The sequence below is a fragment of the Atta colombica genome, unplaced genomic scaffold (assembly GCF_001594045.1).
Source record: "Atta colombica isolate Treedump-2 unplaced genomic scaffold, Acol1.0 scaffold126, whole genome shotgun sequence".
NCBI lineage: Eukaryota > Metazoa > Arthropoda > Insecta > Hymenoptera > Formicidae > Atta > Atta colombica.
Genome location: NW_017259213.1, coordinates 6,137,198 through 6,151,295, shown reverse-complemented (window position 1 = coordinate 6,151,295; position 14,098 = coordinate 6,137,198). Strand labels below are relative to the sequence as shown.

At 30.0% G+C, this 14,098-nt stretch overlaps 2 protein-coding genes across 4 annotated transcripts in view; one reads left to right on the top strand and one right to left on the bottom strand.

Moving 5' to 3' along the window:
* Nucleotides 1–2,785, bottom strand: part of LOC108695019 — a 5,654-nt gene extending 2,869 nt beyond the window's left edge. Inside the window, exons 1-3 of the mRNA XM_018204736.1 lie at nt 2,662–2,785; nt 1,523–1,770; nt 143–465 (exon numbers count right to left, since the gene is read on the bottom strand). Of these exons, the coding sequence (XP_018060225.1) occupies nt 143–465; nt 1,523–1,770; nt 2,662–2,785 (695 nt within the window). The remainder of the gene's footprint in view (nt 1–142; nt 466–1,522; nt 1,771–2,661) is intronic.
* Nucleotides 2,786–8,710: 5,925 nt separating this feature from the next.
* LOC108695034 (rho guanine nucleotide exchange factor 7-like) lies at nt 8,711–14,065 on the top strand. Of its 3 annotated transcripts, none has more exons than XM_018204760.1 (12): nt 8,711–9,009; nt 9,143–9,269; nt 9,431–9,608; nt 9,681–9,896; nt 10,260–10,458; nt 10,549–10,776; nt 10,856–10,934; nt 11,153–11,271; nt 13,032–13,212; nt 13,287–13,388; nt 13,473–13,557; nt 13,888–14,065. In XM_018204760.1, exons 1-12 carry the CDS (start codon nt 8,926–8,928, stop codon nt 14,039–14,041), a joined length of 1,752 nt encoding a protein of 583 aa, XP_018060249.1. In that variant the 5' UTR covers nt 8,711–8,925; the 3' UTR covers nt 14,042–14,065. The 3 variants fall into 3 exon arrangements, with proteins under 3 accessions (XP_018060249.1, XP_018060250.1, XP_018060248.1); XM_018204761.1 differs by having other exon boundaries at nt 11,153–12,612; XM_018204759.1 differs by lacking the exons at nt 13,287–13,388; nt 13,473–13,557; nt 13,888–14,065 and having other exon boundaries at nt 11,153–12,487; nt 13,032–13,174.
* The last annotated feature ends 33 nt before the right edge of the window (nt 14,066–14,098 follow it).

The window sequence follows — 14,098 nt, the reverse complement described above, 5'->3', positions numbered from 1 at the left end:
TTTATCTTATGATCTATTCATCTCATTTTGTTTTTATTTATTTGTTTAAAAAAATTTCGATTTAAAAAGGATAAGAAATATTTTTATACTTAAATAATTTCGATTTAAAAGAATAAAAAATATTTTTTTAAAAGACTTGCACCTTATGTTTGTATTAACTTCTTTCAGTATGAATGGTTTGATGCCGTCAAAGATGAAGCTCCCGACGGAATTGATGACTCCTTGAAACACTGAACCGAGGAATCCTAGATTCTTAAAGTCCAGGTCAATTTTATCGAAAGTCAAATCCATATCGATATCCTGAGCTTGTAATTTGCCATCGGTGCTCACTTCTAGCCTGGCGATACCTTCGACTTTCACGCCAGTAAGTTTCACCGAAAAGTCTCCTTCGGATCTCGAAATCCACGATGTCATTGTGTATAATCCGCGAATATCAAGAATGTCAATCCTTACTGCGACAGACACCTCGAAAAGATAATTATTTTTATTTTACATTTCTAGTAAAAACAATAAAGTTGCAAAAATAAACATCAAGTGCATATATATAAAGATAAATTTAATTATTTAATATAAATATACATCTTCATGTGAATAAAATTCATGTGAATAATATAAGAAAATTGTAAATATAAATAAAGAAAAAAACAAAAATTTGATGATTTCAAAAGAAAGATGTAAAAAATAAAATATGTAAAATATATATACATACATAATCTACAAAATATTTTGTACACAGAATATTTACATATAATGTAAATTATGTTTTAAAACACATTCTTTGCAAATTGATAATTAAAAAATTTTTCAGATAAATTAATAAAAAAGATTTTACTAGAAGAGCATATTTTACTTCTTTCATCATTATACAGTCACAATATCGTTATCATCTTTCTACTACGTCTGCTTAAAATATGATGCGCATCTTATTTTCTACGTAACACACGCGCGCGCGCGCGCGCGCGCACACACACACACACACACACACACACACACACACACACATACACACAACAAATGTACATATATTTGCATATTAAATGTTTGATTTCTTTACTAAAAGCATTTTAACCATAAAAAATAGTTGAAAATTTTAAATAAATATTATATCAATTAAAATTTAATAATAAAGTTTTTATTTTAGAGTTATTATTTTTAAAGAAATCGATTGATTTACGATATTGTAATCTTCATTATCAATATATAAGTAATGACTTACATAGACATTACTTATTTAATCAACATTTATTATTTTTAAATTATTCATATAACTGTGTTAATAACTGTCCATAATATTGTATTATATAACTATATTATATACTATAATACTATAGTAACTATTAACAATAGCAACACAGCGAACTGTCTTCTACATGTATCACTATATGCATATAAATGTATATATATTTTAGAATCTAATCAAGAGCGGAAAAGAAGTATTGTACATCAGTTTCAGTTTCTAATATTTTTTTGATTTTTTTTGATTTTTTTCTATCTTTCCAGCTGACGTTTTGTTCTAATTTACCTGCATACGTGCCAATTCCGATTCTATATGTTCGATACGGAACTTGGACAATCCATAAACGCTAATTTTTTTTAGATTTATCGTATTTATGGAGAAGGAATGCTTCATATCCGGCACTGGCATCGGATCCGGTATCGGCGCGCCCGGTAACCCGACCGGATCGTCTTGCTGATAATGTTTGAGGATAGCGCGAATTTGATCCCCTAGTCGCTGCTCGCCTGCGGCTATTTGAGCTACCATTTTCTTGTCTAGAATAAGTTATATTTTGTTAAATTAATAAGTAAAATCAATATTACGTAAATAAATATAGAAAAATAGTATTATAAAATCAATTTCATGAGAGTGATTTTGAGATATACGAAATTGATATCCAAAAATTTTTATTGTTAGATGTAAGCTGCTTCAATTAATTATTGAAATTTTACGCGAAAATTAATCATTGAGACTTGTAAATGAAATAATTTTATTTTACAACGATCTATGTTATGATTGCCCCTTGAACTATATATTGCGCAAGAAGAGTAAATTATTTACATGAAAAAACGTAGCAAAAAGCGTATTATAGTTAATTATTATGTGTATTATGAAACAAACAGTGAAGTCAATTATTTTTTGAAGCTTGAATAATAACAATTAGTTTTTTAAAGTTCATTTTTTTAAAGTTCAATTAATTCACTTTTAAATGAAAACTTTAAAAAAAAAACGAAGAAATTAAATCGTACATAGTTTCTTACTCGCATAATTTTCAGTTTGATATATTGAGTAATGTTTAACAATTTAGAAAATAAAAAATGATTAGAAATATTATGTTGTTTGTTTATATAATATACAACTTTATTAAATTGCATTGAAATTATTTACGAAATATATCATTTATTAAAAGTTCAATAGGAAATGATTGAGAAAATTATAATCTCCCCTGTCTCTTTAATTCAATTATATTATATTATATTATATTATATTATATTATATCAATTATATTATATTTAAACAATTTATATATTTAAATAATTATAAATATATTAATATTAACCAGGAAATAACAGTTCAATGCAATTGCGCTGTATTTAAACGATTTTAAAAATATACAGACATTGCTAGGTTTTGACGAAATCACGTCTATCAATGAAATGTTATACCTAGTGAAGTTGAGGCATTGTTCGCTTTTAGCTCCTCGCTTGCACATGGAAAACACAGGAAGCAGCACACTATTAAAAAGACTACCGTGTAGACTCGCATTTCTAATCGCGTTTTGCACCTCATGTTCTTTTAACTTCCTGTTAGAAACACTAATATACCATTTGACACTTGGCCCTACCGATATTACTACAAAGAAGCTATCATAAAAAATATTAACGTGTAATCGTATCATAAATTTGTCGAGATCCCCTCCGATTGTTTCCTGTCGTAACTTCTCTATTGGAAACCCCTCACTACCTTCACTTTTGAATTTTGTCAACGGATTAATATATTAATTAATTCCACAATCAATTTTACGATCAGTTTGCGGTCACAAGCTTCGCCCTTCAACTATCACTAACAGTTCTTCCTTTTATCTGCCAAGGGTGCAAAATGCTTATCAGTGAATGAGAACGTGCGATGTAACTCCTAACCGATTCCAAAGGCGTGTGAGCACGCGTTCGACTGACTGAGAAGGCACGTCAGTGAATTTAGTGGAACGATATCTCTGACAGGTCATTGAGAGAGCAAGGGTCAATAGCTTTATCTCCACGCCTTTCCTCTCTTCTTTTTATTCGTCTCTTTCTCCCTTGCTACATATTATACTCATCCGATTCTGAAATCTCGCTTTAATAGAGATAAAGTTATATTCGAAAAAACTAGAAACCTTGAGTGAAAAACCCAGTAAAAATCAGTTTTTTATTTTGACCCTGAAAGTTTTTTATTCGGGGAATATATTACATTATTGTACTAGAATTCAGTTTTTGCATATATTCAAAAGATTTCTGTACAAAGATATAGCTGTAAATAATCAAAATGTAATACAACGATTAAGTGACGGTGGTCAAAAATAGATGTCTTATTAGATCCGTTTCAAAAAGATTTTTATCTTTATATCTTTTTTCAGAATTTTGATAAAAAACCATTTTTTCATAATAAAATTAGTTTTTTATTCAGTTTTTTTATTTTAAAATAATAAAGAATAAAAAACCTGTTTTTTTCATCTCTTTTACATCACATACACTTTGCACACATTGCAATATGAGTAACCTCTATGATAAATTTTCCAGATGCAGTAGACATGAAATATTTAAGATTTTTATTCTGCAACAGATTTGTTTTAGAAACTGTTTCCACTTTTGAGAACGCCTAGTGTCGGAATTTAAACATGTATTTTGTTCTAGGAATAAGCTGTAATATTTTTTCTCTATATAAAAAATAATGTGTTCTCAAAATCTTATAAAAGTAATGTGTCCCCAGAATATTATATTCAAAATAGATATATTATTGGGTCGTCCGGAAAGTTCGTGCCGATGTTGAAGGAAAATTGAAACGCAGAAAATTTTAATTTAATAAATGTATACTAAAATTTAAATTTTAGTCGGCACAAACTTTCCGGACGACCCAATATTTATATATTTTTTAAACAATTTTCATTTTTTTTTTAATGAAAGAGAGATTTTTATAGTCAAGTAATACTTAATCTGCGAAATAAATAACACAAAATCCTGATCTGTAATAGCTCGACTAGTTTTATTATGCAAATTCGATACAATTCACTGATACAGTAAAGAAATAATTATGTAAATATATTATTATATAAATTCTTGGTTAATATAATCAATATTCATATAAAATTATCCAATATTATCAAAATCCATTATTTATGAGAAAAGTGTGAAATTGTTAAAATTAAAAATTAATAAATTCATTAAGGATAATTCAAAATATATTTTTAATACTTTAGTTAATTTCATACATAAAGAAATCACATTGTTATTTAGTCGCTTAAAAAAATAATGCAAACGAAGGAATTTACGTTGTTTTCAAGCTTGATTGAACCTCAAAATAATCAGTTTTTATATCCGGTTTGTATTCCAACCTTAATAGCATTGTTCCGGATGATAAATGAATTTCTATTGCGCCGTAACAGCTGAAATGCATACTCTGCAACTAATTCAACGCAACATCTGTTGCCATTAGTTTAAATTATACATATTTGACATTATACATATTGTTAAATTAGTATAAACTATTTGCTTTTTGACGAAAGAATATGTGGGAAAGGCTACACGATAAATTTCGGATATACAGATTAAAATATAGCAATTAGTGCATAAATCATACAATATGTGAAATGCCGATTTGAGCCGAGCACCAGTTATACATATATATGCGAAATTATTAGAAATTTATTAGAAATTTACAAAAATGTCTTCAAAAATTATAAACGTTTCGATCTTCAGTTTTGGATCATCATCGGTATATTCGTAATAATTTCTCGTGTATTTCGATTTCTTGAACAAACCCGTGACACAGAAAGATGTCGTAGTCGCTTTCTATTTTTGTCTTGATTGCGAATTAACGAGATATAATGAATCGAGATATAATCACCGAAATCATATGCCATCATTACACTTGCAGGTTTAATAAGATAACGTATATCGATGTTGATGACTCGTCTAACACACAAATGACACATATCATCAACATCGACATATGTTATCTCATTAAACCTGCAAGTGTAATGATGACATATGATTTCGGTGATTATGATTCATTATATCTCATTAATTCGTAATTAAGATAAAAATGGAAAGGGCCCCTCAGACACTGGACGCCTGCGATTACGATACTTCCGTACCGCATGGACGCGCGTCCAGACGAATAAAGAGACTGTAAATAATATAATACACTTGCACAGTCAAATCCGGAAACGCTTTTCAAAAATATGATTGAGGTAATATTCGAAGCGAGATGAGACACAGTCCGAGTAATCTTACGAGACTCCAGGATGCTAGAAAGTCTATTATTCTCACTATTTTGCACTCATATAGCGCATATCTTCAAAGAATGTTCGATCACGTAACTTTTCCTCTAGGATAGAAACGTGAAAAGTAAAAATATTTTTTGTATATGTGTATTATATGTATTTTTATGAACTTTTTTAAAGTTCATTCTTTCTTGTGGACTTTTAAATTAAATTAATTAATTATATTATAGTTTAAATGGAAAATCCGATTGAAAATCATGAAGAAGCATAAAATTATGTGTTTAAAGAGTTTCTAGATCTATGATCACTACCTAATTTTAAATTCGGGTACCTGAAATTTACGGTACCCGAACATTACAAACATTCGGGTTCCGACTCGATTCCGGAAAAAATTCTCGACCCGATCCGAATTCGAACTCTCGGGTACCTGCACGCCTCTAATAAATGTGTATAAATATTCATAAACATGTATAATTGTATATGAAATATGTTCATATATCCTTCTTTCTTTTGTAAAATTACTTTTTAGTGTAATAGAAATAGTAATAATAATGTGAAAACATAAAAAATAATTAAAAGGATTATTAATTTCCGCATTGTTTGTTTTAGAAAAAAATAAGTTTGGAAAAATGTAAAAAAAATTGTATATACATAATTATGCATAATTTTATATATAATTATACATATTTATACATATTCATGCATGAAAAATTTTTCTGAGCAGTGACGAAAGTATCCTTGGAGCAGTAATTCTTGAGATACATTGTGACATATTTATTTTTGTTTATTTCGTCTTCACACTCTGTTATCATTGTTTTTTTATTGATTATTAAGCATGGTTCGACATAGAGAAAAAAAGACATATATATGATTTTACTAAAACCCATTATGAATGGAACAAGAAGGCAATGATTTGTTGTTAATTTTTCTCTCAACTTTAAACTAATAGTCAATTTTAAATTATAGTCAATGAAGCTTTTAATATGTTTAAGTTAAGAAAGTTCTATAAAAATTTGGTTTTGTAACTATTTCTATGGGTAAAAAAGACATCTTATTTTTATTTTGACTTTTTATTGTAATATTTTAATATATTTTTAATATTTGTCATATGTTTATTATTTTAATATATTTTATTAAGACTGAAAGCCAGAAAGCTTGTAATCTAAGTGATTAATACAAGCTCATTATAATATTAATTTTTTATACATTTTTTACATACCTATTTATGCTGTGTTTATATGTCTTATAGTGAAAATTTTATTTTTAATATTAAAACAACTTAAAAATTTTATTTTTGATTTCGCATTGTGCAAGTTTTAAAGATACAATAATAAAATCTTCAAACTTATTAAAATGATTTTCTTTTGGTCTTGTAACACTCTTGAACTAGTCATATACTGTTTCAGATCTGTCACATAGTACCCCACATGTAGGCAGTTATTCCTCGAGTGTTTACAAAGATTAAAATTTGGAAAAATTAATTGTTCTTTGTTGAAAGGGAAATCTTATCTCTAAAAATTGAAATATTCTTTTACAAGCAAGAGCGAAAAGAAAAAATTTATCACAATGTGTCTCCTACATGCTTATATGCATAAAAATTGTCACTTTTTCGCTTTAGGGAAAAAGTTATATGACCGATTATACTTATCATGAAGCATCCTACAGATGTTCTTAAAGAACACATTATTAAAGTATACTGTGTGGATTGTCATTATTAAAATTGTTACTTTTTCTATAGTACTAAAAATTGTTCTCTATAGTTCTCTATAGTAATAGTACTGTCTTTTAAAATAAAATCATCTGCAGATTCGGTCTTTTGAAGATTTTTGTCTGTCTGTACCAGAGATTCGTTTAAAAAGCTGAAATCTCCGGCTGGAAACTGGAGAAGTGACAATTATGATTCTCGATTTTGAATAGATTTTACAAGGATTGTATTTATCCTTATTCATCTATTTATACATACATGTATATTCAACTACTGGCTATTAAAAATAAAAATAAAAGCAGACTCGTTAAGAAGATTAGATGATCACCAAAAAAAGAAGAATAAGACCAAGTTTACTCTTTAAATTCTTTAGAACATAGAATATTAATCTAAGCCAATTTTGAAAAAAAAGTGGCTCAATTTTCAATCTTTAAGAGTGAGATTTTGCTTATCAGAGCTTTTATTCTAAAAGGATTAGAGAGTATATGCAGGCAAAAAAGGTGTTGTCTGTTCAGGTACGAAATTATACCTGAATAAAGCTTTTCCCACTGCAAGTCTCGCTATATCTTTTCATTTAGCGATTGGTCGATTAGTTCATACTGTCAGAAGAGAAAGGAAAACTTGAAGCAGTGCAGTTCTATGTGCCATCTCACAATTAGTTTCATATGAGGTCTTTTTTTTTAGCTGAAGTTCTTGCACAATCTCTTTTTCCTTTTCTTTCCGTTTCTTTTCGTTGGAGAGGAAAAGAGAAAAGATAAATCATGCAAGAAGTTCAGCTAATAAAAAGAACAGGCCTGGTTTCATATCTAGAACAGACTAGTGTATTTGCTTTCCGCTGTACGAATTCGTTATATACGCGTGAAGTTTATTTTTAAATGTATGATATTTATAACAGTTTCTCCAAAGAATTTTCTCAGAAGAATTCGATATGAGTGTCATAAATTAGTATTCATATATAGTTGATTCTTATACATATTTAAGTCTGTCTTAAGATGTTATAAGTCAATCATAAAGTCATAACATTTTAAGATTAAACATTAAAATGATCTTAATATCATAATAATATGTATGTAAGTATATAATAATCAGGGAATTTAATAAATGGCGGGAAATTTAAATCGACATATCATAAATTAAATCATACACATGAAATATTTAAATCTTGACGTACTATAAACACCGTAATCGTTTCATCGTAGCATTTCCCGAAGGATTCCTTCATTTGCGCTCGTATAAGTATAATACATCCGCATCTTTTCGAAGCAGTGAGCTGAATGCGGTGAAAAAATATCCTCACGGTCGTGATGATGTATCACCCCGCGGATGTGTTCGTAATTATGATCACGTGACACAGTGGTTGTGTTATTTATAGACACGAGTCTATCAAGTTTTGGCATACGCGCATGTGCGCGCATACGCTTTGCGCACGTGTGTATGTCATTACCGTACCGTATGATCGGATACTACCACATTTGTGCATGATGAGTGCTCGAAGAGTTTTTTCGTGACAAGCGCTAGAGTGTGTTGCTGGAACATGTGATGAGAGTCTGTCCAGGTCGGTCGCTTTTTCGAACTTCTGACGCAGTGGATTTTCTTAAAAATAGGAGTTACAGTTCGTCGAAACATCTTCGCATTCGAGGAATTTATGTAGGCTTTGAAGGCTGAGAGTGTTGTTCGTGAAAGAACAATGCTTGAAGGTGTCATCTCGGAATTAATTCCTCGATATTTTACCACGTCTCATGGTTAATGAATACGAGAGTTATGTCGAAGTCCGATGCTCCAAAATTCGTCACGGCGCTTTTCTCCTTCAAAGGAAAGAATAACGATGAAGTATGTGGAATTCTTCTTCTCTTTTCCCCTCTCTCGAAGATTGTTCTGAATATTCCTATATGGAGCAGTGTTATCACTATTGCTAAAAATGTATTTGTATGTGTATTGTATGCAGTGTTTTTGTTTTTTCTAGTTATGTTTCAAGAAAGGAGATGTAATAACGATAACTCAAGTGGACGATGAAGGCTGGTGGGAGGGCACGTTGCATGATAAGACTGGTTGGTTCCCTTCGAATTATGTCAAGGAGTATAGAGCTCCAGGTATGATACTCTTTGAATCTGTTTAATTTTAATAACTGAAACAGTGTACAATTTGATCCATTTACAATTTGTTTTTTAACATTCTGTATATATTTTAATATACTTTAAGGTCGAAAATAATTGTATATATTTTATATATTATATATATAATATACATACAGATGGTAGTCATGCGTCAATTAAAACATCTCCAGAAAGGAGTCCGCAAGAGTCACCTGCGCATCAAAAACTTAATCGTGATATAGTATTAAAGGATATTGTCGATTCTGAAAGAGTGAATGTAGCTGAACTGCAAGGACTAGTAAATAATTTTCTACAACCTCTTGAAACATCAACTATGTAAGTCAGTTGTTTAATAAGAAAAAAATATATTACATATATTGTATGATACAAATTTGGAATTTTACATAGACTGAAGAAAGACGAGTATAAGCAGCTACTTGGTAACATTCACGAGGTATTGGAGACTCATCAATGTTTATTAGCAAATTTAGAAGGAACTGTTTTGCAAGGACTCTCTGCAAGAGTAGGAAATCTTTTCCTAACTATTGCGCTGAGGCTAAAGTCTATTCATACTACATATTGTAACAATCATCCACAAGCTGTTTGCATATTAGATAGATACAGGTAGGTACTTTTCAAAAATATACTTTTTATTCGAATGCTACAAATCGAATCTTAATTTTTATGAAAATTTTTGCTATTCAAGAGATGATGCAGTATTATGATTTGTCTCTGGTTATTTTGTGATTAAGTTCATATTTTACTTTACTATTACTATTATTTTTCCATTAAAAATTTCTAATATTCCTAATATTACAGAATGACAATTTCAAGAAACAAATTTGAATTTTTTGTTTGACAAATGACTTTTAGCATACTGATTCAATATGGAATCCTATTGGAAAATAATACGGATTAAAACAGTATTATGATTTCCGAAAGATAATAATTGATTGCAAATATATTAATCATGCATTATTATTTTAGAGATGAATTAAATGAATTTATGGAACGCAGTGGAGCAATATCACCTGGTATATTAGTATTAACTACTGGTCTTAGCAAACCATTTCGAAGACTAGATAAGTACTCTGCTATGCTTCAAGAATTAGAAAGATATACTGAAAAAAATCATCCTGACAGAGGAGATACTCAACGTAGTATAACAGTATATAGAGAAATCGCGGTATGATAATTCATCTACATCTTCATTATGTGAACAAAAAATGATAAATTGATGTTAAATTTAAATTTACTTGATCCATTTTATTTGTAGGATCATTGCGCTTCCATACGTAAGCAGCGTGAATTAGCACTCCAAATATTAACTAGTGGAATCAAAGGTTGGGAAGGTGAAGAATTAAATTCACTAGGCGAGATTATTCACGTCGGATCTGTTACTTTAGCAACTGGCGTAGATCGTAGAGATAGATACTTTGTTTTATTTCCTACCACACTGCTGGTTCTTAGCACCAGTCCTAGGATGAGTTCCTTTATTTACGAGGTAGATTTGAAAACATCTCTGTCACATTGCTTTAAAAACACAATATATAAATTTTAATTCATGTTGTGATTATTCATAGGGAAAACTTCCATTAACTGGCATTAATGTAACTGGAATTGAAGATACAGACGATATAAGAAATGCTCTGGAGATCACTGGTATGACTATCAATGTTTTATTCAAGTATATCATGAGAGAGAGAGAGAGAGAGAGAGAGAGAGAGAGAGAGATTCTAGCTCACAAAATAAATAAAAAATGTTATTTTGCTAACATAGAAATAAAGAAATATATCAATTCTTTGTTTCTAAGTTCACAAGATAGCAATTATTTCTTAAAATAATTATATAATAATGAAATGCGATATGTATGCTTTAAGGACCAATGATTGAAAGCATTGTCGTACTGTGCGCTACAAGGGAAGAGAGACAGCGTTGGATCAATCTCTTAATTCAAGAACAATGCACTAGCCTTTTGAAATCACCAACCACGCCTCGTGTGAGTTGTCATCATCCTCCGTACGCTCGACTCTCGAGATATTTTGCGAAGCTCGTGAGGAGAAAAGTCATATATCCTGAATTGATGAAGAAATTATTATATATTCAATATATCCTGAAGCCAGATTTAACTAACGTGAAAATGAGAAAATGTAATGTGACCTATACTATTTTTCCTACTCACACTAGCGAAGAATCCGAGATATCAGATACATTCGATGAAAATAATGTGAAGGAGGAGTCACGAATATTGCGTAAATCTTCGTTAATATTGGACGTTAGATATGTGTTAGATAATACTGATCTTAGTACTGTCGGATTAGCGAGCACTTCTTCACTCACGAATTTCGCACCGAGAGTTGATTGCGACAATCGATGTACTTTCGAGACTAGTAAGAGTTTACCGGCTGGTGCTATGAGTCACGTCCTGCCAAATGTTCCGCTCGCGTCAAGCAAGTCGTATACGTCAAATCTTCAAACATGTAATAAATTTTGTCGGGAGCATTTGGAAATTTCACATGATAGAGATCAGACTGTAAATTATAAATATTTGAGAGCTATCGAAGAGTTTTCAAAAAACTTAGACGTCCCAGTTCAATATTCTAATCAGAATGATAACTGCGATAATAACATCGGGAAAGAATTTGGAGAAACTTGTGTAAATATTAGCTTACGATCTTCAGATTCGGGAATGGCCGAGAGTTATCACTTACGTTCATCTGAAATTAATTCCTGTTACAAATCATATACATCTAGTCATACTAAATATACAGATCCTGTAAGAACATCTCATAGTGAAAGTGATAATGATGAAAATAAGTTTGAACATCAATGTATTTGCACTTCGCCATTTGGCTCTACGCCTCGAGATAGTGCTCACTCGGTGGCTTCGTCTAAAATTATTGATGAATGTCCAACTCTTGTGAGACCTAATGATGTTGGTAATGATGTTAATGATAATAGTGGGAAGAAAATTCAAGAGACTGTATTAGTTCATCCTCTGATAAATTATGGAAATGTACAAGAAAAAAGATATACGCAACCGATACCATATGCGCATCAGTGCGTAATTAAAAAAATCGGGAGACGCATAGTTCGTCCAATACAGCCAATTATAGAGGAATATGACGAGCCAACAAATCAAGTGTATTCATCTGGATTATATGCTCATTGGTGGCTCAAGAAATCTATCCCGATAGTTGGATGCACAGAACAAGGCAAGCTTCCATGGCATGGCTGTTCCTTTGATCATTTCAGTTTTTTTAACCATGCTGGTGTTTTTACTAATTATCATTTTCTACCAAAAGTCGTATGCTCTTATTTCACAGCCATGTTGTGTGAAGTAAGCTATCGCTTTACTAACACAATACATTATACTTTATAGAATAGTCTCTCAAGAAATATCACCAATTTTTCTGCGTATGCCTTTATTTTTTATTCCGTCGTCATCCATCATTCACTTCGCAAAAGATTCTAGTTAGCTTGAATATACAGCTTTAGTCTTCAAATAGGTCGTGCACTTCAATTATAATCATAGTATTTCTCTTTTCTATCTTGTATCTTTACATTAAAAAATATTTTTATATTAAAAATATTTTTTTAGACTCTGCAGAACAATAGAAAAAATATATAAATGTATAAATTATAACATAAATAACGTTCGAACAGAGAAATTTTTAGTCTGTGCATGTATATGATAGAAACAATCGTAATTATGCGATATTATTGAAATATTATACAAATGATGCATACATATTATAGCAGACGAACAATCAGCTGAACGGAAAGCACCAACGATCGGCGATGGAACATTGTACATCTCCAGGGATTAAGACACCTTGGAGTATTGCATCACTAAGACCTGCTCCTCCCCTATATTCTCTTAAGAATTTTGGAAAATTAGATACTACTACAGATACATCACGCTCACCACGATTATGCAGTAAGATTACTTTAGTATTAAATATCAAACACGAAGTTTTTAATTTATTTTCTATTGCATATTCTACATTACAGATGAGCGACAATTTGAAGAAGATGCGATTATATTGAAAGTAATAGAAGGTTATTGTCTTTCTGTCAATGCTAGATTTACTGTACATTCTGGAGAGTCTAATTGTAAGTTTCTACAAGTCAATTGAGAACTATTGAAATTTTTCAAAATATTTTTTATATTATGATGAAATTATGCTTATTTTTTAGCAATGCTAGATTATGAATCACAAAAATCACGGGATAGGATATCATTAACACATAACAGAGGCAATTGGGAATATTGTAATGACAAGTGAGTATAAAATATTGAAAAATATTTTGGAAAAGCTACATTTTTCTCTCTTTGAAACAAATATATTTAAATTTAATAATTTTTGTCAAAATAAAAAAATTGCATCAATTTGTACCAGAAATACTTCATCATTATGTTATTGGTTAAATTAATTAAAAAATAAAGAAGAAATAGAATTTTTTTAATTCTTTTTTTAATTATTATGCTGTAAGTTAAAAATTACATAATATATTCACAATACATATGTTATATCAAAAATTGTTAATATAATATTATTGTATATTATTATTATTATGTATATACATATATTAATGTACTTTTTATACACAGGACATTATCGGAAACAGTTAAAACCTTAAAAAATCAAATGACTGACTTACAATCGCAAATGTCGCTACTAACAAAACAATTAGACGAGGAGAGAAGATCGCGACTCTCATTAGCTGCTACGGTAAAACGTAGCATGGGAGTTATAGATGCATAAGGATATCGATAACATCAAAGAATCACAAGAAAGAAGTGTTCAAAAATAAATTTTTTA